General features: G+C 51.6%; 9 protein-coding genes across 9 annotated transcripts; 5 read left to right on the plus strand and 4 right to left on the minus strand.

Annotated features, from left to right (window-relative positions):
• Positions 1 to 358: 358 nt before the first annotated feature.
• On the minus strand, positions 359 to 3,505 carry AYO20_01747 (hypothetical protein; the record flags this gene model as incomplete). The annotated part of the gene is made up of 1 exon (XM_022640053.1): positions 359 to 3,505. The coding sequence occupies one exon, from the start codon at positions 3,503 to 3,505 to the stop codon at positions 359 to 361; it is 3,147 nt and encodes a 1,048-aa protein (XP_022504008.1).
• Positions 3,506 to 4,507: 1,002 nt separating this feature from the next.
• Positions 4,508 to 6,270, minus strand: AYO20_01748 (hypothetical protein; the record flags this gene model as incomplete). The annotated part of the gene is made up of 2 exons (XM_022640054.1): positions 4,508 to 5,283; positions 5,337 to 6,270. 2 exons carry the CDS (start codon positions 6,268 to 6,270, stop codon positions 4,508 to 4,510), a joined length of 1,710 nt encoding a protein of 569 aa, XP_022504009.1.
• Positions 6,271 to 7,775: 1,505 nt separating this feature from the next.
• On the plus strand, positions 7,776 to 9,137 carry AYO20_01749 (hypothetical protein; the record flags this gene model as incomplete). The annotated part of the gene is made up of 1 exon (XM_022640055.1): positions 7,776 to 9,137. One exon carries the CDS (start codon positions 7,776 to 7,778, stop codon positions 9,135 to 9,137), a length of 1,362 nt encoding a protein of 453 aa, XP_022504010.1.
• A 600-nt stretch (positions 9,138 to 9,737) lies between these two features.
• AYO20_01750 (hypothetical protein) lies at positions 9,738 to 10,790 on the plus strand (the record flags this gene model as incomplete). The annotated part of the gene is made up of 1 exon (XM_022640056.1): positions 9,738 to 10,790. One exon carries the CDS (start codon positions 9,738 to 9,740, stop codon positions 10,788 to 10,790), a length of 1,053 nt encoding a protein of 350 aa, XP_022504011.1.
• Positions 10,791 to 11,354: 564 nt separating this feature from the next.
• On the minus strand, positions 11,355 to 13,189 carry AYO20_01751 (hypothetical protein; the record flags this gene model as incomplete). Its single annotated transcript, XM_022640057.1, has 3 exons — positions 11,355 to 12,711; positions 12,760 to 13,058; positions 13,112 to 13,189. 3 exons carry the CDS (start codon positions 13,187 to 13,189, stop codon positions 11,355 to 11,357), a joined length of 1,734 nt encoding a protein of 577 aa, XP_022504012.1.
• A 2,202-nt stretch (positions 13,190 to 15,391) lies between these two features.
• Positions 15,392 to 16,902, plus strand: AYO20_01752 (hypothetical protein; the record flags this gene model as incomplete). Its single annotated transcript, XM_022640058.1, has 3 exons — positions 15,392 to 15,804; positions 15,863 to 16,648; positions 16,698 to 16,902. 3 exons carry the CDS (start codon positions 15,392 to 15,394, stop codon positions 16,900 to 16,902), a joined length of 1,404 nt encoding a protein of 467 aa, XP_022504013.1.
• Positions 16,903 to 17,208: 306 nt separating this feature from the next.
• On the plus strand, positions 17,209 to 19,440 carry AYO20_01753 (hypothetical protein; the record flags this gene model as incomplete). Its single annotated transcript, XM_022640059.1, has 1 exon — positions 17,209 to 19,440. The coding sequence occupies one exon, from the start codon at positions 17,209 to 17,211 to the stop codon at positions 19,438 to 19,440; it is 2,232 nt and encodes a 743-aa protein (XP_022504014.1).
• Positions 19,441 to 20,353: 913 nt separating this feature from the next.
• On the plus strand, positions 20,354 to 22,860 carry AYO20_01754 (hypothetical protein; the record flags this gene model as incomplete). The annotated part of the gene is made up of 2 exons (XM_022640060.1): positions 20,354 to 20,488; positions 20,914 to 22,860. 2 exons carry the CDS (start codon positions 20,354 to 20,356, stop codon positions 22,858 to 22,860), a joined length of 2,082 nt encoding a protein of 693 aa, XP_022504015.1.
• A 1,053-nt stretch (positions 22,861 to 23,913) lies between these two features.
• Positions 23,914 to 25,983, minus strand: AYO20_01755 (hypothetical protein; the record flags this gene model as incomplete). The annotated part of the gene is made up of 1 exon (XM_022640061.1): positions 23,914 to 25,983. One exon carries the CDS (start codon positions 25,981 to 25,983, stop codon positions 23,914 to 23,916), a length of 2,070 nt encoding a protein of 689 aa, XP_022504016.1.
• Between the last annotated feature and the right edge of the window lie 1,088 nt (positions 25,984 to 27,071).

Raw genomic sequence — 27,071 nt, forward strand, 5'->3', positions numbered from 1 at the left:
ACTCGTCAAAATACCAACTGAACAAGGTAGAGATGAGATAAGATGAGATCGATGGGCTCAGTCGGGTAGGTAGGCAATTGCACCCAGAAGAGCTCTACCTAGGTATCTATCTGTCCGTCCATCTATCGATTTATGTAGCGGTAGGTAGGGAGGTAATTTGATATCATCGTGCTTGCGGTGAGCCGATCTGAGTGATGACAAGTGATCAATACGAAAGAAAGTAACAAGAACAAGAACAATACCAAAACCAGTGGCCTGATATTGGGATGCAGCGTTGTCTTTCCTTTCCATTCCAGCCCAGCAGGTCGCAAGGCAAGCAATACCAGCTTCCAGGTCTGGTCAACTCTCAGAGAGGAGACTATTCAAGCCTGCGCTTCTTCATTGCTGTTCGACTTTCAGTGCTGGTTCCATCACCGTTGCCAGGCCTCGGTTCTGCAGAGGTCAGATCTGCTGAGACGCTGCCTCGCGCCGCCACGTCCAGCATTGGCACCTCGCAGCCGTCACCGGTCTGAGCACGCTTAGCATTCACACCCTCACTGGTCCTTGTGTGGCGTGTCTTACCAATGTCAACTCCATTGCTCGTTGTGTGCTCCGCCTTGGGCCCATCGAGAATGGCGGGAAGAGCAGGGTGGTGAGCTGCTGTTCCATCACCGTTCCTCGCCTGCGCTCTCCCAGGTGTTCGCTGACTCTGTGCTTCGTCCGCAGTTCCCTCTACCAGACCCTGTTTCTTGCTTTTTTTCATGTGCTTTTCCTTGCTCTTGTCCATCTTGTTCTTGTTTGTTTCCATGGCTTGCAGCCTCTTTAATCTCCTGCTTTCTATGTCTGCTTTCTGTTGAGCGGCAGCTTCCATCCGTACTTGGGCTCTCTTTTCCTCCTCCATCTCAAACATCTTGGAAATTGCAGGGAAGAGACGTTTCATGTGTTGAATTTGTGAGACACGCATGTGCATTAGGTCAAAAGCCACGGCGATGTTGAGGTCACGCACGACCGAGTCAGGTTGTTCCCACGACGAAGGATCCAATTTTGGTTCAGAATGATCCTCCGATTCTAAGCTGTCTTCATTGGCATGAGCACTTGTGTTGATCACCTCAGCATCAACGTCATCAAGCAAGTCCTCTTCGGAGACACGCTCTGGCATTTTGACACTGCTGAAGACGGGGATTTTCTGGTATCGCTGACTGAAATGTGTGAGGATGAGGTTTTTGGCGCGCATACTCAATGCAACACCTACAGCCTCGCCGGTTGTGCTGTGCTTTTTAGCCATAGCATCGCCTTCCATGCCGTCGTCAAAAGTGGCTTCATGTACTAGGACGTCTGAGTCGGCGCCAATCTCGCAGAATGCCTCGTTGGGACGACAATCGCCACTGTAGGAAAATTTGAACCCATTTTTAAAAGTGACAGAGACGGCCTGTGCACCATGACAGTGACTTACTTTCACAGTGCGCAGTTCACTAATGTAAAGGTCATTCTGCATCTCAAAGTGTCTGCCTCGATGAAAAAGGCCTCTGTGGGGATCACAGGCGATCGGGGTGCAGAGCATATCGGTCGGTATGCCCATAACAGATTCGTAGTCATCCAAATAGTCTATCATGTTGATCTCAGACATCATATACGGAGGTGGGGGCCGATCACGTTGCCCAGAATCGGACAGTCGTTGAGCAGTCTGGAATACTGCCTTTAGTATGGACACTGTGCCCAGATGATGGTCTGCGTGAAGATGTGATATCCAAATTCCTCGGAGGTTGAACAGAATTTCGTCCAGTTGATCGGCGTTATAAAGCCTTTTCAACTGACCAAGAGTACCTTCACCGCAATCAAACAGGTAGTTCCCCATCCCATTGGGCATTCGAAGAAGCAGAGATGAAACGTTGCGATATTTTGAGGGAGCTGCTGAGCCGGTTCCTAGCGTTACGATTTCCGGCTCATCCAAATCCATGCCAGTTCTGAACTCAGAGTCTGAAGCACGGTACGTTGACAAATCGTCTGGCAACACTTCTTGTACTGCTGGCTCTAGAGGCGTTGTAAATGCCTCCAAGTCAAGGCCGGGTACGACCTCACCATCATCTATGGCGGGATGAGGCTCGACATGCACTTTCAGACCTCTTCTTGCTGGTATAACTCGGACTTTGTCGAAGAGATTGTCTAGCTCAACCACCGATGTATCGATCATACTTCGATAGGCATTCGAATTGTCGAACCTAGGGATGGAGAAGAGGCTTGGTGCGATCTGAGACAATCTGGCAGAGGATATGGCGGAAGAGTCATAGGCAATGTAGTCATTGCATAGGTGAGGGTCCGAAATGATATGCTTCAGGTCTTTGAGCTTATGAAGCAGTTGGTGAAATTTGTCTGCCTCTAGTACTTTACCTTTGGTCATCCAGACTGCGGTCTCGACTCCCTCCAGAATCCAGTCGGCCTGGCAATCCAATTGTCGCTCGAGCTCTTCAAGATAGCCAGCTGAGGGTATATCGAATAATGCAAACCCTCTGCCCGGCCGAGTGGGATTCAGGACCATTTCCGGCGTGATTGTGGCTTGTGTACCGTCGTCACTCTCGACGGACTCCCCGGCTACTAGTTTTGCATACTTTGGCCCTGGGCGCAGACCCAAGGCCTTTGCCTTTGCGACGTCAAATTCACCACGCTGAGGATGGCCCTTTACAATATAGGACATCGCCACAGTTTCTGGCAAGCCTCTTGCCGGTGGCAGCTCCTGTACAGTCGAAGCAGGCCAGGGACTGCGAACGAGGACTTCCGTGTCGGGCGCAAGGGTGGTTTTATCCATGTCAAAAACAGGATAAGTGATCAGCGCTTTCGTCTCGGGATCCCTCACCCACACCACTGCTGGTAGTTTGATGTCCTTGAGCTTTGCCTGCAAGAGTTGATCACGCCTCCAATCAGAATCGAACATGTTGTTCACGACGTCGTTTCGCAAAGTCTGTTCCCTTTCCAACTGAAACTCATCAATGGTAGACCCTTCAGTTCTCTTAGGCAGCGTAGTTATGGTAGAGCGGTCCTCAAGAGGCAGTGCCCACACCCGGATATTCTCATCCACATGTATCGGCTTCGGATTGGTCCTGTTCTTGTAAACGTCGACCTCGTGAACTGACAACGGCATCCCCGTACGGAAAACAAATCGGCGCGCACATGCAAACGAGTGTAGCTGCTTTGGTCCTGCATGTATGTGCAATCTAGGACGTTTCATGGTGTCTTCATCAATCTCCGACTGCTGCACGTCTGCCATTGACAGGATGAGGCCTATGACGCCTCCATTGTTCCAGAGCGTCTTTCCTGAGAGGAAGAGGCCGCGAACTTTCCGGAGCCCAATCCCACGTTGTACAGTTGCTCTTTGAGTTCCTTCAGTGATCTCCCCAAATATGTATCTCTTGGAGTCGAAGTGCAATACGAGCGCCGTTCCAGGCGTATCAGAGGTGGGGGTTGTAATGAATTGAAAGTGGAAATTTGTGCGCACCCCGACCGGTTTGGCACCCTCCTTTTGCGGACGCATTGTGTGGGAGTCTGGGAGTGTCGTGGTCGACAGTTCCTCAATTCCAACTTGTCCCGGTGGACCACTTTTGCTGTAGGCCTTACGCCACGACCAGACTGTAGATAGTCTCTGCGCAGGCGGGCGGGAAATGCTCAGGCGGGCTCTAGGGGAACTAAAATCTCTCTCTTGTATTCCTGCCTTTCCTTCATCCCAGATCAGTCTTCCTTTTGTTGAGACACAACGTTCTGGGCCCAGGCGCGGCCGCTGTCGTCTGGCCCTATAAGATTTTGGGTACCGGAAGAGATCAGGAAGTCGACTCGAGCGGTAAGGTCTCGCAAGAAAAGGGGAGAAGGAACGAATCGTCGAATTTCGGTCCCTGGCGATGAGCTGGCCCGCAGAGTCTGCCCAAGGAAAGACAGAGACTGGCTTCAGGATAGCCACGGCGACTGAGTAGGGATGGAATGTGTGTCAGAGCATGGTCCAGTCCAAAGTACAAAGCCCTCGCAAGCAGTGTACATATACTGGCACACCTAGGATCAGGTAGACAGTTGAGTCACAGTAAATGAGTGTCTGGAGCGTGTTCCGCAAATTTTGAGCGATGGGAGGAATGATGTTGTGCACCAAAAAAAAGTGTCAGTGACTGCGCCCGTTGACGAGGCTGCGACGCTGCCTCGCGTCGCCACGCTCCCAATTTGTGACAACCTTCAACCTTTTCATGACGACAATACATATGAGCCAATACAAAGTCATCCGACTTTTCTGTCGTTCAGTTGTTTTTTTAAAAAAAAATGGTGTCTGTCAGTATTCGCGGTGAGATACCGTTTCTACGTATTACTGGGTTGCAGAAGCTTGCGGAAGGAGATATGGACACCATAATGAAAATGAGTATGATACCGAGACCCTATATATTGGCCATCAAAGAGCCCAAATTCCTTCAACCCGTGAGCCAGGTGTTCAACCTAATTTTAGAGAACCACCGTCATCACTTTCCTGACTTCCCACTATTGCTAGATGAGCAGAATTTCATTTCATATGCGACACATACTGCTCGAGCTTGTCACAAGATTCGTCGAGACCATGGCACAATGATTGCAAATGAGCCGCCTTTTCTTCATCAGAAAGTTCTGTATCCTGCTCTGTACAATCCAGTGTATCTTCCAAATGAGAGACAGCAGGTTCGAAGTACAACGCAAAGTTTTCTCGGTCGAGGGAGACTGAATCGTCAACCTTGGGCGTTTCTGGTGACGTGAAAGTTGGCACCCGATTGGGTAGCTCGGGGATACGGGGTGAGTCTTTTGCCCCTTTACTTGAGTCATGGCTTGATTTGGATTTTCCTGACAGACTTTCAAGGTCCAGGATTGGGGGTTCTGGTAATGCCGTGACGGCATAGACTTGGAAGTCGTTGGTTGGGAGAGCGCTCATCCAGCCATTTGATGGTTGAAGCACAGAGAAATCAACCGGGGTGTCTGGAATTAGCGCCATCCCAACTTGAGGCTGCTGAATATGCATGCTATGTGCAGCCTCGTCTGAGCCGATGTCCTTTTTCACGACGTGAGATTGGGGCTGAGGCTTGCTTGTAACGGCCTTTTGCTGCTGAGTGTTACTCTGGACGTTCGGTGCTGGCAAGCCAGACTGGCTGAGCTCTTGCAAAAAGCCTGAAAAGGCTTGAGACGATAGCAACATTCGCGTGAGGTCGGTGAGACGGTTGTTCTCTTCTCGAAGTTGCTGATTTTGAGCACGCAAGTCGTTGGCCTCTTGAGCTTTGGCGGCAACTTCTCCTTCTAATTGAGAAATGTATTCTGAGGACGGAGTTAGCAGATGTCTCGAAAATAAATCAGATAGTGGGGTATACCTTTTCTTCTGGAACGGAATGCACGGGCAGATACTTTGTTCCTGAGTTGGCGACGTTCCTTACTGGACAGCTTTTTGCCTTCTTCGCTGGCCAGGAGACGTTCATCTTCATCCATGTCATCTTCGTCCTTCTTCAAGCGAGGCATGTTTGACATTCCTGTCACAGGAGAGTTGTCGTCATCAGACATGGAAACAGCGCTGGCTTGCCTCATCCGATTCAAGACCTTAGTGATGCTTTCTTCGACGAGGGGGTCCTTGGCCGGCTGAGTTTTGACGGTTACCGAACCTGGAAGGGGTTTCTGGCTTTGAGGATGGGGCTGCTGCTGTCGTGCAATCTGTTCCTGTTTCTGAGCCTGTTGCGCCTTGGCCTGGGCAGCCTGCTGACTGTGCATTCCAGGATAGATTCGTTTCGGAGCGGAAGTGGTGGTATTCTGGGACACCAAAGTGGTTGGGCTGACGAACTGAGTTGGACCAGACCCAGCCTCAGAGTAGAACATTGGAAGACCGTTTGGCGAATCCGTCTCGAAATCCATATCAGCAGGGTTGCGAGAGAAGTCAAACTCGTCCAAGTCGCTCAAAGGCATGTTCAGTGTCTCTGTTGGCATAATGAAGCCTCCATTCCCCTCATGATATTGTAACCCAGTCGCCTTGTTGATGTTGAAAGTGCTTGCAAGAGCGCCAATTGGTATGCCAGTCTGTTGATGATATCGATCGTACTGGAAGCTGGGTCCCGGGAAAGTGGTAGGAGTCGAGCTCGACGCAAAGGTTGCAGAGCCTGGGATGGACGACTGAGGGGTCAGCATCGGGACTGACTTGATGTCTGGAGAAGTTGTTGCAGGTGTGAATTCATTCTCGATGTTCAAAAAAGAATCGTAGTCAGGGTCAAACGTGGTGTTGAGTTGAGACATGCTCGATTGTGAAGTAGGGTAACTCATGGTAGAGTTGAGGGTGGTTTACTAGAGGGGTGCGTGGCCTAGGAGCCTACACGGCTTTAAAGGCAGCCTAAAAATAGGTACAGAGGGTTCACAAGGTCGTCAATCAGATTTCATGTGAATTTTCTCGTCTGAAGTCGATGTGAAGGTGTCTGTATATCGGTCGTGAGATAGCGAGGGCGTGTTGGTGATGGAACGAGGGAATGATTGAAGAGTGAAGTGAGGATCGTAGGGGGGAGTGGAACAAGGAAGGGAGAAGAGGGAAAGCAGCAAGAGAGGGAAAGTTGGCAGAGCCAGAGTTGCGCAGGGCTCATCCGGACGAGAGCGCGCAAGAGCCACAACACTTGGGGGCAAGTGCTGAGGCTGTGTCGGAGAGTCCCCCCCCTTGCAGCGCCTGTGACTGGCCCGTGTGGCTGCTAGGGGTCCGGTTTTGGTGGTTGTCTTGCGAGAGCCCGGCATATCGGCAGTTTTGTCTCCCCGTGATCAGCGCATCTGCTACGTGATTTCCACCAATCATTGAACTATTGGCCTCCGTCTTCAGGCTGCCACGAATCTTACAGAGGCACGGCCAAGAACCGGCAAGCATTGGCAGACCTACGAGTACGAGTTCTTTGTACCGAGTACTCGTATAGCAACACAAACCTGTGGCTATGGATCTTCTGGCACCACTGGCCAAAGCGCAGAAAGGCCTCCGGTGTTATTACTCAACTTTGTTCACTCTTCCTTGTAGTCACGTGACTATATTGATTGGGGCGATCACTTATGGGTTTGCGACGCTTCAATTTTCAGGCGCCAAAATCCACCGCGGCTCCGAAACACTCACAACTACCACCAACACACTTTGGACACGCGAAACATTGATCCAACTGTGGACAAACCCAACAACGGCCATCCTCATATTTCTCTGGTCCTCGCAAATGACTGGCTAGAAGAGGTTTCTGACCGTGCTTCATTCATCAGGTAGGACGTCGATTCACCGCTTTGCTTCAAGCCCGTGGAGGATGGTTCTATATTGAGTAAAGAATTCCAACATGAGCGATCTGACACCTTGATTTATCATCCCTCAACCGACAAAATCTCGTGCGGAATGAAACAGGTCTCTCAGATTTCGTCGGCCGAGCAGAGATCGGTTCGTTCTTATCAAACTTTAACGCCGGAGCTGTGGCGAGTGTGGCTGATATATGTGGCTGATGTCTGTGTCACGTGGTCAAACCCATCTTCGTCCCCGGTTCGTACGGATCTCGCGCGAGGTTTCCAAGTTCGGCAAACTGCATTAGTTTCTCCTCACATCTCCGTCTCCTCTTTGCCATTAAATTCCTGCACAGTGACTAATATCAATCTAGAGATTGATGGTTTGCCCATTGCTAGCATGTCATCCGCGTATAAGATTGCTTCTGCAATGCCTTATTATTTATCCCGAATAGTTCAGCTCTTCTAATGACAAAACCTCTACTATTCCCCTCGGTCCCCATGTTGGACCTTCTTCCCACCTTTCACTCTCTCCGACCATGGCTGAAGCCAGCTTCAAACAGATGATTGCCACTCTATTGCGCCAAACAAGGCCACAAACCTTTCGCCACACGAAGCCTCCTCGGTATCCTCAGCGCCCGTTGTCCACTGCTACGAACATCCAACCCCAGCGACCTGCAGCAGCAGATCCGCGATGGCAGGCACATACACTCCAAGACCAGAGCCCTCCCGCGCCTCAGAACGAGCGGCCACGACTCGAAGGCTTACGAAACGAGTCCGAACCACGACCTTTCTCGTCCTTTCTGACCGACAACTACTCGCGCCAGCATAACTATCTGCGCATATCAATCACCGAACGATGCAATTTACGATGTCTTTATTGCATGCCCGAGGAAGGTGTTCCGCTTTCTCCTTCCGCGCAGTTACTCACAACCCCCGAAATTGTATATCTGTCGGAATTGTTTGTTAAACAAGGCGTCGACAAGATTCGACTGACCGGGGGTGAACCCACGGTTCGAAAAGATATTGTGGATCTCATGCATCAGATTGGGAAATTGAGAGGCGATGGTCTGAAAGAATTGTGTATAACAACAAATGGCATATCTTTACATCGAAAACTCGATTCCATGGTTGAATCCGGGCTGACTGGGGTCAATTTGAGCTTGGATACACTCGATCCTTACCAGTTCACCATTATGACGCGGAGAAATGGACACGATGCAGTCATGAAATCAATCAATCGCATACTTGAGATGAATAAACTGGGAGCAGCCATCAAACTCAAGATCAATTGTGTGGTAATGCGGGGCTTGAATGAACGGGAGATTCTACCATTTGTGGAACTTGGCAGGGACCAAGATCTCGAGGTGCGATTTATCGAGTACATGCCATTTGACGGTAACAAATGGTCGGAGAAAAAGATGTTGGGCTTCAGGGAAATGTTGGCTCTTATCCGCCAAAAATATCCCACTGTCGAAAAGGTACGAGATCACAAGAACGACACGAGCAAGACATACAAAGTCCCAGGTTTTGCTGGTCGAATCGGGTTTATCACGTCCATGACGCACAACTTTTGCGGCACTTGCAATCGACTTCGAATCACCTCCGATGGTAATCTGAAGGTGTGCCTCTTTGGAAATGCCGAAATCTCCTTGCGGGATATTCTACGCGAATCCAATCACGGCAACCCAATTGATGTCGAAGCCATGAAGGCTATTCGACAGCTCGAGCTAAATCACCGCCAGCGACTGTCTGGGACTGGAGAGCCAGGGACGTCTGAACAGGAAGCAAAGTTGCTCAATGTCATTGGCATGGCGGTGAAGCGCAAGAAGGAGAAGCATGCTGGCATTGGCGAGCTGGAGAATATGAAAAACAGACCAATGATTCTTATAGGTGGGTAGGCCTTGACTTCCTCTCTCTATCCCAGATCTTCAAGTTGCCACGACAAACGGCCATGTGGAACAACAGTACACAATATCAAAGTTTCGATATGATGAATATAGACCTATTTCGTGTCTGCGTTCCTCTTTCTCCTCCGCCCATTTCATCTGGTCAGTGATTTAGCTGACTGTTGTGCTTCTGTAGATGATGCTCCTCTCAAACAATCTTTGTCTCCTTCGCCGCCTCGGACATGCCTCCCCAGCTATGCTAACGCCATGAATATCTTCCACCAATCCTCTCTCCCGATGCATCTGCTGCACCAACCTACACCTTCCCTGTCGTGGTCTCAAGTTCGCTACCTTTCTTCGCTATCTTCGACAAACCCCGCTGGGCTCAGAAGGTTCAGTGTCTCAACCTCGCTGGCCGGATTGAGGCATAAGCCCTTCCGCTATGTTCATGGTCAGTCCTTGTACCGACGTGTTCCAACAAAGAAGCCGGAGAATATTCCTGCAAATTCCTTTCGTAGTTGGGACGAGAGCCGACAACGATCCTTACAGGGGAAAGCCTCGAGAGCAAGGTATAGATCGCAGTCGTACGGCCAGTATCTGATTCGAGATATCATGAAGCGTGTGTATCACCACCAGAGCCCTCCCAATGGTCGCAGTAGTAGAGGCTCACCAGGTTGGTGGACAGAAAATGATCAATCGAAACAGTCTGTTGAAGGGGAACAAGCAGAGTCCCAAGCAGCAGCCAGCGCGGATGCGACCCTCACTCACCTAACTGCTGATGGCGAAGCGCACATGGTTTCTATCGCAAACAAGAAACCTACCTCCCGCTCCGCGACGGCAACAACTCTGCTACTTTTCTCTCACTACGGGACCTATGGGGTGCTGTTTGCATCGCGGCTACGGAAAGGTGATGCGCTGGCCGTGGCTCGGATAGCGGGCATCCAGGCTGCGAAGAAGACATCTGATCTCATCCCTCTTGCTCATCCGGGTCTCAACATCACGGGTGCGACAGTCCGCCTGGAACCATTCATGACAGACAAGCTGCCGTATCCTCTATCAGAGGGGAAAGGAGACGTCGGGATTCCCGGTGATATGGATCGGCTCTACGGTGGCGTATTGGTGACAGCGACGGTGGCCTGCGAGGGCAAAACCGGGGTGGAAATGGAGGCCATCACCGCGGCGTCTATGGCAGGGCTGACCATGTACGACATGCTCAAGGGCGTAGACAAGGAAATGGTCCTCACAGCGACGCGGGTCACGGCCAAGAGTGGCGGCAAGTCAGGCGACTGGGAATGGGACTACAAACTCGGCAGACGCATTTCCCTCTCTGCCTCCCCAGAAACAGGCAGCAACGGCATCCCGAGCGACGTGGCGGGCCAACAAATCGAGCAAGGCGTGGCGGAGCAGGACCGCCTCCTCAAGCAGCAGAGGACGCAGCAGGCCGTCAGCCAGCGACGCGAAGAGAGCTCCACGCGGGGACAGATTTCCGCCGAAGACCTGGCTGACTGGAGAACAAGGAGATTGAGGAAACTGCACGCCACCAGAAAGTCCGACGCCAGGGGTCCAGCCACGGCCGGGCAAGGACAAGGAGAATCTACAAGTACAGGTACAGGTACAGACAAGGACCGAGACCTTGACTCAGACCGCACAGAGGGACAAGCATGAGAACGGCCCCGAACGAGGACGATATGTACTCGGTACTCAGTCCTCGGTACATATAAACATATGTATGCATTGAGCTGATCACTCGGAATGACTTTCGATATATCTATATCTGCCCCCGTACTCGTACCCTTTAATTGAATCAGGCATGTAATGACGATGGTCTGAGGATATCCTCGATATTACTATTTTGCAGGCTCTATTCTCACTCCAAAAAGGATGACACCAATGCTAGTTCTATTTTATTACACTCGTCCTTCAAACCCCAGATTAAATACATTTTAGTCGGTCGGTCTATATGGGTATCGTTTCGCTCGCTCGCTACAAAGAAATAAACAACAGATGAAAACGATGGAAAAAATGGCAGCTCCAACACGGGAGAACAGAAGATTCCAAAAATAATGGCCCCGATATAACCAATCCATCCCAAATGATACATCGATTCTGGCAAGGGATCAGGTGAGACGCCAATGTCGGGAGATGGCGAAAATTGATCGAAACAGAGGTGAGCGCCTGGCTCGTCTTTTCTAGCCCCAGGCAAAACAATCAGAACGGCATCGAAGTGTTTCACCTCAACCACACTTGTTCAAAGACACCGCCCAGAGGTTTCTGGCCGGTGATCTCTTCCATGTATTTTTCCGAGACGGGCGTGATTAGACAGCTCCAGCGGTTGAAGCGCGTCTTGGCCCAGTCGAGGCAGAAATGGTGCGTGCGTAGAAACTCGGGTGGCTGTGCGCGCGATGTCGCTTGCTGACGGCGCTGGGTGGTGGAAGTGTTTACATCCGTGGCAATGGAAGGAGGCATGATCTTCCATCGAGACTCGTACAGTGTCGGGCCAATGGCGAGGTGTGTCAGGGGTGGTGTTGTTCCTCCGACCGAGGAGGGAAAGACCCATTCGACGAACTTTGTCGCGTACTCTTTGATGGTGTAGTCTCCCACTTGGCTAAATACTTGGTTCTCAGGGAAATTACGGATGTGGATGGTTCGCAGGTGCTCGAGCGTTGGGAGAGCGGTCTTTCGCAGTCGGATCATCTCATCATTCCAGGGGAAGCCCATGCCGAGTTCTATCAGGTTGGGGCAGAGGCGGGCGATGTCGTTGATCGACTCCTCCCACAAATCATGACTGTATCCACCAACGCCGAAGGGGCGCGAAGTGTCAATTGAGAGGTGTTCACGAGGCTGGATGCGGGATTCAAACACAAGAGTTTCAAGGGTGGGACCGTGTTCGGCGATGAACGTGCTCGGCCTTTCAAGTATGGCGCCGTTTTCAAATAATAGGGACAAGGTCCGGAGGCCGGTGAATGAGCTGAGGAAGCGGACGAGGGCTTCCTTGAGGGGGGCTGTAGGATTTTCGTGGCGGAAAAGAAAGTGCTTCAAGGACGGGCTGACGCGTGGGTTCTGAGGTGCCTCCGGGGACGTCGACGCCCAGTGGAACGTTCCTGCGATGGATTGAAGGAGATCATGGCTGCCAGCGCAGGATTCCAAGGTGAAGCGTTCCAGCTGACAGAAGAACAAGGCATGCGGAATCGAAGATGGCCGTAGAGGAGTCAGATCCAGGCCTTGCAGAGACAGCTCGCGTAGTTGAGGGAAGGTGTCCAGTCGATATAACGAGGGGAAAAGTGTCTCTAGCGGTTGCTGGATTTGTTGGAGAAAACTCAGCCTGCTCGATTGGTAAGAGTCGATCAGCTGTTTTTCCTGCCCTAATGACAACCTTTCGATAGACTTTCTATTAGCAGCTAGGATGTTTTCCACCGCCTCTCCATCATTGACGGTGCGGGCCTCAAGACTTGTCAGGTATCTAGGAACCAGCGTTCCCTCTTTCCAGGAAGAAATGTCGTAGAAATGGAGGCGCCTGAGGGTGCGCTCGTGTCGTTGGGCGAGGGACGTCAACGTTCGGCGACCTAGGGGGCTCTGATGTAAAAGTCTGGGACAATCAGTATCAGCCAGCCCTACTCGTGTACAACTGACTTACGCAAAGCTCGTCATTCGACTGCTAGGAACATTCTCAAGTAGGCTGTTCACATGGCCCTCCACAGAACCCGCATCTGATATTCTCCTGCGCTTGAAGACCGAATTCCTTCTCTGCGTCCTGCCATTTCTGATTGTGAGTTCTCGAACAGATTGAACGAGGGCATCTCGGAACGCGACTGCTCCAGGCAGAGGGAATTGAGGGAGATGGAAGTCGACGTTGTGATAGAGTCGGCTAATGACAATGTCCTCGAGGGCACGACATGTTAGAGATAGATTGTAGAGGTCTCTGCGGGTATCGATCTGGGAGTTGCTCAGTTACATGACTTTCCCTTGGACTCTTCTCAGAGACGCACATAATCGACGACATGGAGTTTGACCTCGTTGGGGAGACTCAGAAGCCGGCAAGGCTGTGGATGGAGGGATGGGTCCATAGTTGTGGAATTGAGGAGTGACAGATGGGAAAGGGGTAAAACTTCAACGTCGACAAGGTAAACATGCAATATAGATGCTTTATAATCTCATGGTTGTCTCTCTAAATGCCACCAGTAACTCCGCCAACAGGAAGAAGCAGGAATTCAAAATATGATAAATGGCGAAGGGTCGGATACTGGGGCCGCGCGCAGCCTCGACGTGAAAGGGGGAAGAGCCAGGCGCAGGCGAGGCGGGATCGGGAACGACGCCAGGACGGTAAGCCTGCGTTAGACTGGAGAACAGAGTAGCATTATGTCAGATTGAGATGTAAATGTTAATCATAGTACATTCCACAGGGGAGTCAAGGGGTGCAAGAGAACGATCGGATCTAGGGCGTATGATAGGGAGTGGGAAGAAGTGAGAAGTATGATAAGAGGACAGCTGGTTGCGCTCTCTCCATGCCTCCTCATGTTTCCGTTTGATCCAGCAGGTGTTTGACATGTGAATGTTGTTGTTGGTCAGTTCTCAACAAGAGCATCTGAAAACTGCGACTATTTACCGATGGGGAACGAAAGAGGAATCCCTGATGCAGGAACATGCCGGAAAATATCTACGAAGTAGCGTGTAACTCGGTACAAGTTCTGAAGAATGACACATGACAAAGGAATCCACCGAAGCCACAACGGAAGTTCTGCCCGTGGTCCACATGGGCACGATGGGCCGCCCAAGGGTGCCACATTCCTCTTACTCATACAAGTAGTTTATGTCGATATTATTGCCTGCGTGCCTCTGCTTCCCTGGATTCTCTCCTGTTGGAAAACCACACCACTACTCGATCTAGGAAAAAATATACGAATTAATTGTAAATATGAAAGGAACCTTTGGGAAGATGACCCTGGCACCCCACCATGGCACCTCAACCAATGATTCCCATTGTTGCTGGCTTGGTTATTAAGGTACTCAAAACTTGTCGCGTTCTGTTCTCCTAGGGTTGCGCCCTCCCTGACTTCCTGTCATCATCCAGGACGCTACGGCCGAAGAATGCCCTTAAGTTTGTCCTGCTGACGCTCCGGGTCTCGCGTGAAGGGTTTCCAATAAACGTAGTACTCCCCGTAATACCTCCCGAACCTCGTTGGCGGTACTTTGCGCGGTGGAGGCAAGGGTGTAAGCGGTCAACGTTGCACATAACAAAATCTCTCATAGGCGGTCTGGGCATCGAAATAGTCATATTGCATGCCCTCCGTGACGATTAAGGGGCGGGACACGCCTTGGCTCATTTTTGAACGACATGAAGTAGGCCGATTATTCCCTCGACCATCAGCGCACCGAATATAACCTGAAATGGATATTCCCGTTTACCGCTTTCAGTCGACATGCGTTAGCACCATCTGCATTCGACACACGCTGTACTCGTAAGCTTGTACTGACGTCATAAGGGTGTTGATGACCAAACCCCGAGCAGAGATGGGATTTCTTAAGGGGAACCAGGGTGGTATTAGTGGTGATGGTACTGAAGAAAGGTTTGAAGCAGAGAGAGGATAGGAAGGTAACACTCGACCGTATCGCTCGTCATCTTTCGTCATCGGTGCCTCGTGCGCCCCCGTATTTCTCTTTGACGGAGAAATATACTTCCATGCCGAACTATCAGCTCAACATCAGCAAGGTTTGGAGACACAATGTTGATCAAAGGCATGACTTTTGGTTCACCAGACAGGAGAAGGGAGCTGTAGAGCAGTGGCTTGGTTGTCCCGCAGAGGTTCTTGGACGTTCCTCCTGGTCTCTTCAGACTGTTGAATTTTTCCCGCTCACATTATTGCCGTTGTGAAGTCCTGTCTCCTGGTGACTGGACCGGGACTCTCGCACCTCCCTGGGATCGCAGAATCAAGGCGGCTTGTCCAGGACGTCAGGCTAGGGACACTTTTGAATTGAGAAAGTTGCATACACGGACAAAATGAGGTCGAGTTGAGATGTCAGAGTAAGCAGCAGGGCATACAAAAAGTGATCTCTGGGACTGTGCTAGGTGGTGAGTCTGTCCTTTTTTGGCTGCTTTGTTTAGATGCAAAGGAGGCCAGCACAGTGAATTTGTGGCAACCCTTCAGACGATTGTACCGGACCCGCGAAAATTGGGAGACAAACATGGAGGTCATTGTTTCTCGTTCCTTCCCATCGCCGCGGCGACTCACTTTCCCCTACATCACATGTCCCACAAGAACTCTTCCAAGATGGAGCGCCGAGACGACGACAAAGCGACTAGCACGACTAGCGGCGCGACTCTTGAAGAGCAACTGAGGATGGCCTCTATCAACGCTGAGCGCAACCGCTTTCCTGGCTTTCCTGACTTTCCTGGCTTTCCTGACTTTCCTGACTTTCCTGCGGGTTACACTTATGTTGAACCTCCCAAGACTGACGCAACTGACATCAGACCCTTTCTCAAAACTCCAAGCGATGAAGAGCAGGCTCTGAGTGCGCATAACACTGACAAGCCACCTTTCTCTCGCCCACCCGAGTCTCCCTCCTCGTCACAAGAGCGTCAGCCACCACTCACATCTCAAACTCACTCTTCCATCACATCAGAAGACATGGATCGCCGACTCCGCCAGAACAAGCCACGCTTGTTGCTGATGGGTCAGCGCAGGTATGTTGACTTCAATCCCTTCAATTCCCTCGATCTCCATTCACTGACAACCTCGCAGAAGCGGCAAGTCGTCCATCACCAGCGTTGTCTTCCACAAGATGCCTCCACAAGAGACCCTTTTCCTCGAATCCACCACTCGTATCCAGAAAGACACAATGCACTCTTTCATGGACTTTCAGGTCTGGGACTTTCCTGGACAAATTGACTACTTCGATCCCACGTTTGACACCAATGAAATCTTTTCTGAGATTGGAGCGCTCGTCTGGGTCATCGACGCGCAAGACGACTACAGCGAGTCGTTGAACCGGTTGACCACCACCATTCTCAACCTCCAGACCACATTCCCTCATGTCAACGTCGAGGTCTTCATCCACAAGATCGACAGCTTGAATGATGAATTCCGAGCTGAAATCTACCAAGACATTGCTCAACGCGTTGGTGATGACTTGAATGACGCGGGCTACATCAACCCCAACGTCAGCTACCACATGACCTCCATCTACGACTACTCCATCTTCGAGGCCTTCAGCAAGGTCGTTCAAAAGCTGATTCCTCACCTTGACACCTTGGAGAACCTCATGAACACACTTGTGAATAACAGTGGTATGGCCAAAGCCTACCTTTTCGACATCCTCAGCAAGATCTACGTTGCCAGTGACACCAGACCAGTTGACATGGAGGTGTACGAAATGTGTTCCGACTACATCGACGTCATTGTCGATATCACCGACCTTTACGGGCATGAGCGCAAGCACGGCTTGGTTCTTGGAGAGCAGATGCAGGAAACAGAGTCTTCCATGACTATCCATGACGGCACCATGATCTATCTCAAGGAGATGAATAGGTAAGATAAACTCACTGCAGACCCCATTCCGTCCTAACATACGACTCAGGTATCTCTGCCTCGTCACCGTCATCAAGAACGACGACGCCAAGAACAAGAAGGGGTTGATCGATTACAACTGTCACATTTTCCAAGAGGCCCTGAACCAAGTCCTGGCACAGGCTTGGAATGCAGAGAAGGCTGCGGGCACCGGGGAGGGTGCGGAGCAGGAGGGCGAGAGCACTGCTCAGCAGGCCGCCCAAGAAGAGAATTGAAAAGAGCGAGCATGCCAGACTGACTGGACAATGAGAGGGACTGGAGAATTAGCCAAACAGGCGCAGGCGCTGGCTCGTGCCAGATGCCACAGAAGATGAACCAAACGGGACATTCCACATGCACAATCTGAGCTACTGAACTGTGTAACAAATGTTTTCGGTCCGTCCATGAAGTGAATCGCGCGGTCCGTATTGTAGAAACACCCTGCGGACGTTGACTTTGTTTTTCCCCGCCTCGACAACTGTGGATCTTTGCCAAGTCCAGCCCGAATACACTTTGGTCAGACCTGGAATTTTGTAGCCAGAATGTCACAGTCTCTCACCTACATGCAGACGCGCTTGACCTCTGAAGCAGTAGATCATATCAGTCTTCTGCGTGACGTTGACGGCATCGATTCTCTTGCCAACGAGCTTCGCCAGACCCAGGAGACCGATAGCGCTGCCCAGAGTCCGACTCGACAGTCACTAAATCCGCGCGTCCAATTTTTACGCCTCTCAGCGATCGTTCGAGGACGGGTGGGTGTGCCTGGAGCAACCCCTCCGTATCAGCCAGTTCCGCCGTCTCTGTACCGTGCGCTGAGTCTCGATCAGGACGAGAGCGTGGGTCAAGGCGAAGTGAGCAGTCCCTCACCCTTGCGCAATTTCGCTTTGTCGAATTACCCCGTCCGGTATGAGTCACGGCGAGCCGGGCATATAACAACGCAGCCGGCAATTGGAGGTTTCTCAAGAAAGCTTTTCCACAAAGCCACCAAGATGCCTCAGACGGGTTTCCAGGCTCTGATACTGTGCGGTCCGGGCATCGGGCTCAGCACCTTCACCAGTGTGCCTGCAGAGTATCCCAAGGCCCTCGTTGAAGTCGCAAACCGGCCCATGGTCTGGTATGTCTTGGATTGGTGCTATCGAATGGGCGTGACAGACATCACCCTTATAACCCCGCCAACATCCAAGGACACGATCGCCGCTGCTCTTGCTCAAAACCCTTACCTCACGTCTCTTCCGTCGCCCTCGGCCGATCTCCTGGCGCCAGAGTGTCTAGAGTACACAACGCCAACGGCAGAGCTGCTGAGGCTGCCAGAGGTGCAGCATGTGATCAAATCAGACTTCTTGGTACTTCCCTGCGACCTGATCTGCGATATATCAGGGGACCATTTCTTGGAGACGTATTTTACCAGGCTAGGCGGCCCTGGCGGGATTGGTGCTATCTCAGGCCTAGACTTTGACACGTCACGAAATGAGCTGCTATCACTTGGAGGTGAACGACGCGGCCGGCGGGGCGGCCTTTCAATATGGTACAACACGGCCGATCGGGAGGAGAGCGTCAAAGGCGAAGAATGCGACTTTATGTGTACCTCTAAGCTTGACCCTGAGCACGACCTGCCTCTCTCCAAAACTGCCACTATGCAAACCCAGGGAGTACTTCGCAAACTGGTCTGGACGATGCCCATGTCCGAGCTATGGGACCAGTGCGAGGAGGACAAGTCCTGGAAGATTCGACAGTCACTCCTCCGCAAATATGGCGCAATCAAGTGCATGACCAGATACCGCGACTCACACATTTATTTCTTTCCCTACTGGGTGAAGGAATTTGCCAAGTTCAACGAAGACTTTGAGTCCGTCAGCGAAGACCTCGTGGGGACGTGGGCAAAAGCTGAATGGCGCAAACCGAGCTATCGTGCACGATTCGGTGCACGGAAGATATTCACACACCGTCTCAGCTCTAAAGAGAATGAGATCCCCTCACATGAACGGCCAATTGAGGAGGAAATCGATTTGTTATCACTGAGCAGTACTCATGTCACAAATCATCCCCTGCCCCAGTCTACAGATGCGCCACGCACAGCCCGGCTCGCATCAAGGGTGCGCAGGGACTCGGATGACAGAATCCTCTCCGCAGACAGCGAATCGCAAGCTTCTGAAGAATCAGGACATGTGCCGCTCGTTCCTCCTATCCTCTCATACATACTGCCATCAAGTTCGGACGCACCCTTGGTGCGCCGGGTGGATAACACTCCCCTCTTACTGTCCGTTTCACTCTCCCTCGCCAAGCTGCCGTCGATCGAAGAATGCCTGGGCAACAAATCAGCAGTGCCACCTTTCTCTCACCCAGCCAAAATCCATGCTACCGCCACCATCGCGCCGCGGGTGACGATATCTCGCTCCGACACGCTCATCGACAGTAATAGCACAATCGCGACGCAGTGCGTGATCAAGAACAGCGTCATTGGGGCCTCGGTCGCGATCGGCACAGGAAGTCGGATCACAGGCTGTGTGATTATGGATGGCGCAACAATCGGGGATAAATGTGTCTTGACGGGTACAGTTGTAGGAAAGAAGGCCAAGATCGGCAATAAGTGCTCATTGACGAACTGCGAGGTGCAGGATGGAAATGTGGTTGGTGATACTACTGAAGGTAAAGGCGAGAAATATCTAGTCGGCGGCTTAGAAGATGAGATGGAGGGCGAAGAGGGGATGGGTTTTGACGATGACACACAGGACGCGGAGGATGAAGGAGAAGGCCTGAGCCTAGGAGAGCCATGACTGTAATGCGTTAGAAGAGAGCACGCTGCAGTACTGTAACTGAATCAACAATTCGTAGGCCGCGTGGCCCACTGAGTGGAATCACCTTACGGCCTACAAAAGTCCGAAGAGGCCAACTGCCCCAGAATTCAGGCGTCTGGCCAAGTGTTTCCCTGATGGCAGGGAAACGATAATCTACATATGCAGGTAAACATGACTTTCTCGCTTTCACGTGCTTTACATAACGAGTCTAGGTGTCTTCACATCTGCATTAGTTGAAGTATTTTTCTAATACTTAGAATGTAGGGATGGATTAGGAAGACTTAAAGCCTGTGCGAAGGTACATATTGGACCCCGCACGCCTGCCACTGAAAGAGCTGCGAGCTGTGGGGAAACGCCTTCCGCCACGTGATACATGTAAACTCGCCACCAAGAGTTTCTATCCAACACCTGCCTCTGCTTTGACTACTTTTCAAGAGCTGAGCAATCCTAGCACCGACTGCGACATAGCCTCGATTTAACATAGGCCGATAATGGTGGCTTCTGGGCTTATATTGACGGACCGCGAATGGATATATCTGGGGCATGTTACTCCAAGCATTACAACTACAATATTTCTCGTATCATAATGACTCGAGGCACTCAGAATTTGGTTTTTTACGAATTTATAGAGGTTTAAAAAATAATAACATAAGGCTCTAACGAAAAGTGAAGGAATTATAATAAAAATTATATTACGTAAGATAACTAGATTCACTTATTAGGCATAGTGCCTAAACAGGTGTCCTCTTGGCATCGCGGTTTGTCGTTGCCTCCCAAGCTTACGACTTAATTCAACTTCCTACTCTCTTAACAACCCGACTATCTCTCCACCGCCACCCGAGGAGAGCCCCATTCGACCGTTTCTAAGCTCGATATTAAACCTATTCCACGAATGAATGCCGAAATCCGGACGTTAACGACTTCCAAGGCCGGCGTGGAGCCTAACGGGCGGGTAATGGCGGTTACACTGCATGGGGCTGGTTCGGCTCATAAACGCAGTTTCGATCAGACAACAAACAGCAACGTGGTATGTAAGGCTTCTGTTATAAGATCATGCTTATTTTTCTTGAATGGATATTTATTCTTGGGGGTTTTTTTTTAAAAGGCGACACCTTAAAAACGTGCCGAGTCTTGTTATCTTTCTTTTAAGCAGCACAGAAAGTTGTTGTTATGGCCCACCGCGTTGGGTGGCGGACTGACTCATCCGTCACCCCATATGCGGATCGCGAATAAGATTGCATGACAAAGAAATGCTAACTGTATTGTTTCCCTCTCTAGAGACACCCAGGAAGGGTCATAATTGAATTATCAGACTCTGAAGATGAAGTGAGTTTGCTTGTTGTGTGCCTCGCGCTCGCCCAGCCCCGAACCGTGGATGCAGACACGTGTTTCCTCCTCACCGCCCAACCTAGAAATTACGCCGCCTACACGACCACTGACTGTTTATTACAGACATCTCCGGTATTACCTCTCGCTAAGCGGCAAAAATCGCAGACGCCCGCGGTGGCGGATGGCCCCGAGCGTCGCCTTGGATTCTCGCGGTCTCATCCGCCCTCTAAGAATGCCAAGCCTGTCCGACCCGCGACTCCTCCAGCGTCGGCTTCGGCACGTGATCACGCGAATGGACCAACGACTAGTACACCTAAACGCTCGCCGTGGAAGGCCCGTTCAAGATATTCACTGTCAAATGAGAAAGTCAGAGATCTTGGAAATGGATCACCCATTGCCCACAATACCGCTGGACAAGAGCCACAAACGACGTCCCTACCGACACGGACTGGTGTGCGGCCCGAAAGCCGTGCCAGTTCCACCTTTGGACAGATGAAGTCTTCCATACTGTCTGCAGAAAACATGTCTTCCTCTTCAAAACACCGGTTCAGTCCCGTGCAGTCCCGGCGACATGATACCGACTGGTCAAAGCGCACCTCTTCATCCCGTCCGGGGGAATTCGTCAAGTCAGAAAAACATGAGAGAACGGCGGCGACTATCCCAAGAAAGGTCATGAACCCAGGTCATGATCGAGCCAGCCACAGTTCCCCCTCGGAAAAGTTCCGGATCGATATCCCGCGACCGATTTCCGGGTCTAGAACGGCCACTTCGCAGCCAGACCACAACCATGGCGCAAAGATTCAAGTGGTGATTGAAGATCAACGCAAAACCCTTCTCAAGGAATTCCAGGGCCCTTTACCGAAGTCTAAGGCTCAGATTCAAGTAGAGAAGAATAAGGTCTTCGCACAGTTGCAACAGTCCACAACGTTAGCTCGTGAAAACCCGGAACTAGTGGAGAAACTTTTTGGAACAACGGGATTTTCGGCCGTGTTCAAGGTCGATGACCATGTCAAGTTTATGCGGGACGCGGCATCGAAGAAGAAGAAAAAGGTGAAGCGCAGCAATATCGGCTTGGAGATGGAACCTCTTTCCAAGTCACTTGATCAGTTGTCTCTCAGTAAAAGCTTGATCCATCCCGCCCGAGCTGCGCGTGATATCCTCACCAGCCGCTTTGACGAAAGCCTGGGCCCACCTCTGACCTTCTCCAACGACATCAATGACAAACGACTTGCTGGCAAATTCCAATTCATCGATCACTATATCATCGGCTCGAAAGTCAAGGTGGCTCCGCCCTCGACGAACTCTGGCTGTGATTGCACGAATTGCGCTCTATCCACCTGTACATGCATGACCAAGGAAGTTGAGGGACGCGCAACCCAGGTGGAAATCTACGTCCGCCGACCCGATGGGATCGTTGTGCTTTCGGATGAGCATATTGCTAGCGTGCTTGGAAACAACGGCGCAGACCGGCATGAAATAACGGAATGTAATGAACATTGTGGGTGCGGTGACGACTGCTGGAATCGGGTCGTGTGCAAGGGTCGCACCGTTCCTCTTGAAGTCTTCCAGACTGAAAAGTGCGGCTGGGGCGTCCGCTCGTCGAAAGATATTGTCAAAGGACAATTCATCGAACGATACCTGGGCGAGGTGATAACCACGGCCGAACTGGAACTCCGCGAAGACGCGGTGGAGGAGCACCAACCTAGCTATGCCTATTCGCTGGACTGGTTCAACGATGCCGGCAACAAGGAGCCCTACCAGGTGGATGGCGTGGACTTTGGGTCTGCCATGCGATTTGTCAATCACAGCTGCAATCCCAATGCTAGGTCTTTCCCTGTGCAGACCCACAGAAAGGATAAGAGGGTGTACGACCTCGCCTTCTTCGCCATCAAGGACATCAAGGCCGGCGAGGAGATACGCATCTCGTACCTGAACGACGCCGAACCCGACGACGACGAGCATACCATCTCGGAGGATTTGGTCAAGTGTCAATGTGGGGAGGACAATTGTCGAGGAATCCTGTGGAGACCGGGAGTCAAAACCAGACGACGGAGGAGAAGGAAGGAATAACAAGAAAATTCGTACGCCCAACGTGGCAACGCAACCTGTCGAAGATTCGAAACTGAGGAGAGATGGCCAAGCCGGGCATATGTATTGATGGGCTCTTGATTGGGACTCCTGTTGGCAAGGGGAGTTTGAAGAGCCATGCGTGACTTGTTTTCGGCAGGCATGAAATGACGATGATACCACGGATATGATTGGAGCGTCTGCAAAAAGAAAGGACCAGAGCTTGTTTTGGGAAGGGCGGACGAAGTCTACCTTGTACACGGAATACCCACGGTTTCAACAGGGAGGAATGTACTACTACTTCCACTCACTCGCAGTGATGGCCTTTACCAACCACAGAAAGGAGGGAGGAAAGGAAGGAAGGGGCCAAGCAAGCGAGGCTGGCTGGCTGGCGTTTTCCACGCGGACGTCTATTGGGACGTACTTGAAATACTCGGCGCGACGAGCGAGCGTGGCAGGCTTAGGGTAGGCTTGGAGCAATCTCGGGATCAAAGAAAAAAGGTGCATGGTCGGTTGGTCAGTTGGTTTATCCGATCGATGGAGCGATTGAGCATTTGAGCGAATGAACGAACGAACGAATGAATGAATGTATGACTGCATAGATGACCTGAACGAGGAAAAGAAATACAGTACTAGCAGTAGTGGTTGTGGTCGGTGCAGTCCAATCACACACCGTATTACACGCCATCGCACTGCATTCTATCACGCTGCCCATTTCATTCATTCATTACATCGCCATCGCCATCGCCATTTCACTGAGACAGACCTTAGACAAAGGCACGAATGACTGCTTGGTTGATGAAGGGGGAAAAAGCAAGTCCAAGTTTATCACTGGCTATATATATATATTACCATACATCCTGCAGCCATACATACCATGTCATGTCATAGACGTTTACATTATTTGAGTGAAGAAGGGTGAGGATGAACAACCAAAATAAATCGCCATTGAGTTTCAAAGAATAGTTTCTTTCCCCCAAAGGGCCCTTAACCTCTCGTCAGAGTACGTTTCTTTCTCTGTCACACATGCACCGCACCAGCTAGATAGATACCTTCTCAAAAGCCCTCTTGTAGACTCATCACCAGAGCCTCATCGATCGTTTCCTTTCTAAATCCGGGAGCTCGCCCCAGACAGGCACTCCCGAGAATCATGCGCTCGAGGAACATGTCCACATCGAACGTAAGGGGGTTCGGCTTTTTGCTGAGGAGATCGGAAAAGGTAAGTGGTGAGGATGTAGGGTTGAGTGCCGCAAAGTCGGCCCACGGATCGTCGACCGGCTTTCCATTGTTCCGGGAAGCAGTGCTGACGGGGATGGAGGAAGAGGACGAGGAAGATGAAGATGAAGATGTAGATGGGAACAACGTGCTTGGTTGGGCAAACATCTCACCCAGTTCGCGGGCGATAAAAGGGTCAGTGATCGGATCGGCCAGGCCTTCGGCACCTATAATAGGACTTGGGGTGCGTAGGGTGGCGTCGAGCGGGCTGCGGTCTGAGCTCGAAGTCCCATCGCTCGAAGCAAGGGATGCCTTTACAAGTGGCAGGACGCTTGGATCGACCTCAATAAAGCTACTCTGGCCGTCCAGGTAGATGCCCTTGGTCTTGAGGTACTCTTCCACGTCGTGGCTGTCGAACCACACCCCGCCGAAGCCGATATTCTCGAGCATTTCCTGCACCGACGTCTCCATCCGCGGGGTCTCGGCCTGGACGTAGGGTTGAGGTCCAAATGCCTTGGCTGGACTGATCATGTTCGGTGGATACACCGGGTTTCCTTTGTCGTCGCGACGAGGGAAATGCGTTCCCGCCCCACCAATGTGGAAGAATGGCACGTTCCAGTTTTCGAGCGACTCGCCCGCCTTGCGCTTGAGCATTTCTTGGAAGCGCTGCAGCATCCGCTTGCGGTTAGAGAAGCAGAAAGTGAAGCGGAAAGCCCGTTTGATGTACTCTGGGTCGACATTTGGGTTCGTCAGGTTGCGAAACGCCCGTTCTAGGCACATTCGGTGGAGGCGACGAGCAAACGTCGTTTCCTGGAAGCTGTACGTGTAGGAGCCCTCGGGTTGGTGGGAGGGCTTGAGAGGCCGTTCCACAATCAGTTTCTCATAGGGATCGTCGAACAGCATGACGTCGGGAATGGTGGCGCTGAAGGACATCAGATCATCCAAGCCCTGGAGGTTTGTATTGTCCGTTGGCCACACGGTATCTGTAAGGGCGACCAAGGGATGCTGGTCTTTGGTTGTCAATGGCAACTCCTCCACGTCTGCCTCGGCGTCGGTCGAGCCCTGATCCAAACTGACCGATCGACCTGCATTAGTGAGATGAGCTGGTCGCCGCGATGAGGACTGTGCGCTTGGTTTGACATTAGACCCTCTATTGCTCTCACCTGGTTCGGATAGGGGCGGCTCATCGCTACCTTTGGTGAATTTGGCAATGGCCTCCTCTTCCTCGTCGGATTCAGGTGATGCCACCTTGGACAGAGCGACGAACTCTTCCGTGGCAGCCTGGAGTTGACGACCCAGTGAATAGTGCGAGGTCAGAATGCCGGCCTCGACCATGTTGTCGTGTAAAGCCAAAAAGGTCCTGTTCATTTGCTCGACGGTGGTTTGGAGGTCGGAGACCTTTTGCTTCAGCGCCGAGATGGTGGTTTCCTTTCGATGCCGGTATGCTCTCTGGGCCAGCCGAATCTGCGTCCGTCGACGGTCAGCCGCCGTTTCGTCGTGGGTGTCAAGTCGAGGTCGACCCCTTTGCTTCTTCTCGGTTGCTGCATCCTCACCATCGTTTGCCGATGAACGCTTGGTCGATTTTGATTTCTTTCGAGTCGAAGGCTGGTCCTGTTCCCCCGATGAATTATCTTCGCCCGGGGTGGCAGCTAATACAATGCCCCCGTATAGCTGGCTGGGTGAGGCAGCTGCCTTTCGCTTACGCGGATTCTGTTCAAAGTCCTCGTAAGGTTGCATGAGTCCCTGGGGATAGCGGGAGGCCGACAAGATGTCCAGATCTCCAGGCGCGGGACGTTGGATGGCATCGGGCGTCATGAAGAGCTGTAAAGGGTCTTCTAGCACTGATTGAAGGGACGAATATGCTCGGCCGCTGACCTGTGCTGTTCCGAATTTTTGCATCGTGACGGACATTGCCTGAATACCAACACCAGGCTGATTACTGAACCTGACTGAAAGGTAGTGCCAGTAGACAATCTGGGGTAAGTCACACGGTCGACCACGGCGTTTGATCTCTGTGGATTCACCCTCTGGCCCAAGCAAGGTCGTGTCGAAATTTCCCGATAGAGGTAAGGAGTAGATGGTGCCTAGGGCAGGGCTATCTTTTCGTTTTGCTCCGATCAGATATCAAACGTCGAATGCCGCCACCCGATGGCTCTTTACCAAGGGTTTCTCAGATGTGTCTTTTTCAAATACAGATACACACAGTCTCCCGCTCTTTTGTCCACAAGTCAAGGTTCTGCGCAATCCCACCTGTCAAGAGAACCGTCAAGTGGGCATCAGTCGACAGTCAAGGGCGTGGAGTCTCTCGAGAGGTATCTAGGAGCCAAACAGCGGAAAGCGACTTGTAATACCAGTTTCCAGTCTGATGGACGGCTGCTTTAAACACAACCTGTCCGCAAGGCCCGTGAAATTAGTCAGAATCCCTCGGGGTTTGCTAGAGGTATGTGCCTCATATACGACCGGCAAGATCTTGCGGGGGCGATGAATCAGACGAAGGTTTTCCCCCTATAAAACGCTGAGAGCAGCCTGGCCGAAAAGACCACCTTGTCGAACCCAAGCGGGCGGTCTTGAAGGGCTTGGATGATGGCATGTTCATGAAGCCCGAGGCATGGCCGGCAGGGCCTGGGATGCGGCCAGATGCCTCAGGTGCGCGATTCTTGCTTGATGGGGCAGTTGGTGTCATCCATGTGCAGCTGGGTGGAATTTGATGCTAGGCTGGAAATGGTGTGAGCAGACGGTGATGAATAGTAATCACCTCTTCAATCTTTGTCGACCGAGGTTGTGGATGGAGGACAAGACTAACAGGACTGCGTTTCTCACCATACAAGTGAGTCGCATTGGTTGATGGCGGGACTCTTGGAAGCAGGTACGTCCGTAACAGCCGTGGTTGGGACCTGTAGGAGGAAGGGCGCCCCCCACTCCTTGTCAGATTCCTCCCTACAAGTGCCTAGACGGCCCCCAAAAAACTTGCTGGTTTTACTCCTCTTAGGTAAGGTGGT

Source organism: Fonsecaea nubica (genome assembly GCF_001646965.1).
Source record: "Fonsecaea nubica strain CBS 269.64 chromosome Unknown Scaff7, whole genome shotgun sequence".
In the NCBI taxonomy this organism is placed as follows: domain Eukaryota; kingdom Fungi; phylum Ascomycota; class Eurotiomycetes; order Chaetothyriales; family Herpotrichiellaceae; genus Fonsecaea; species Fonsecaea nubica.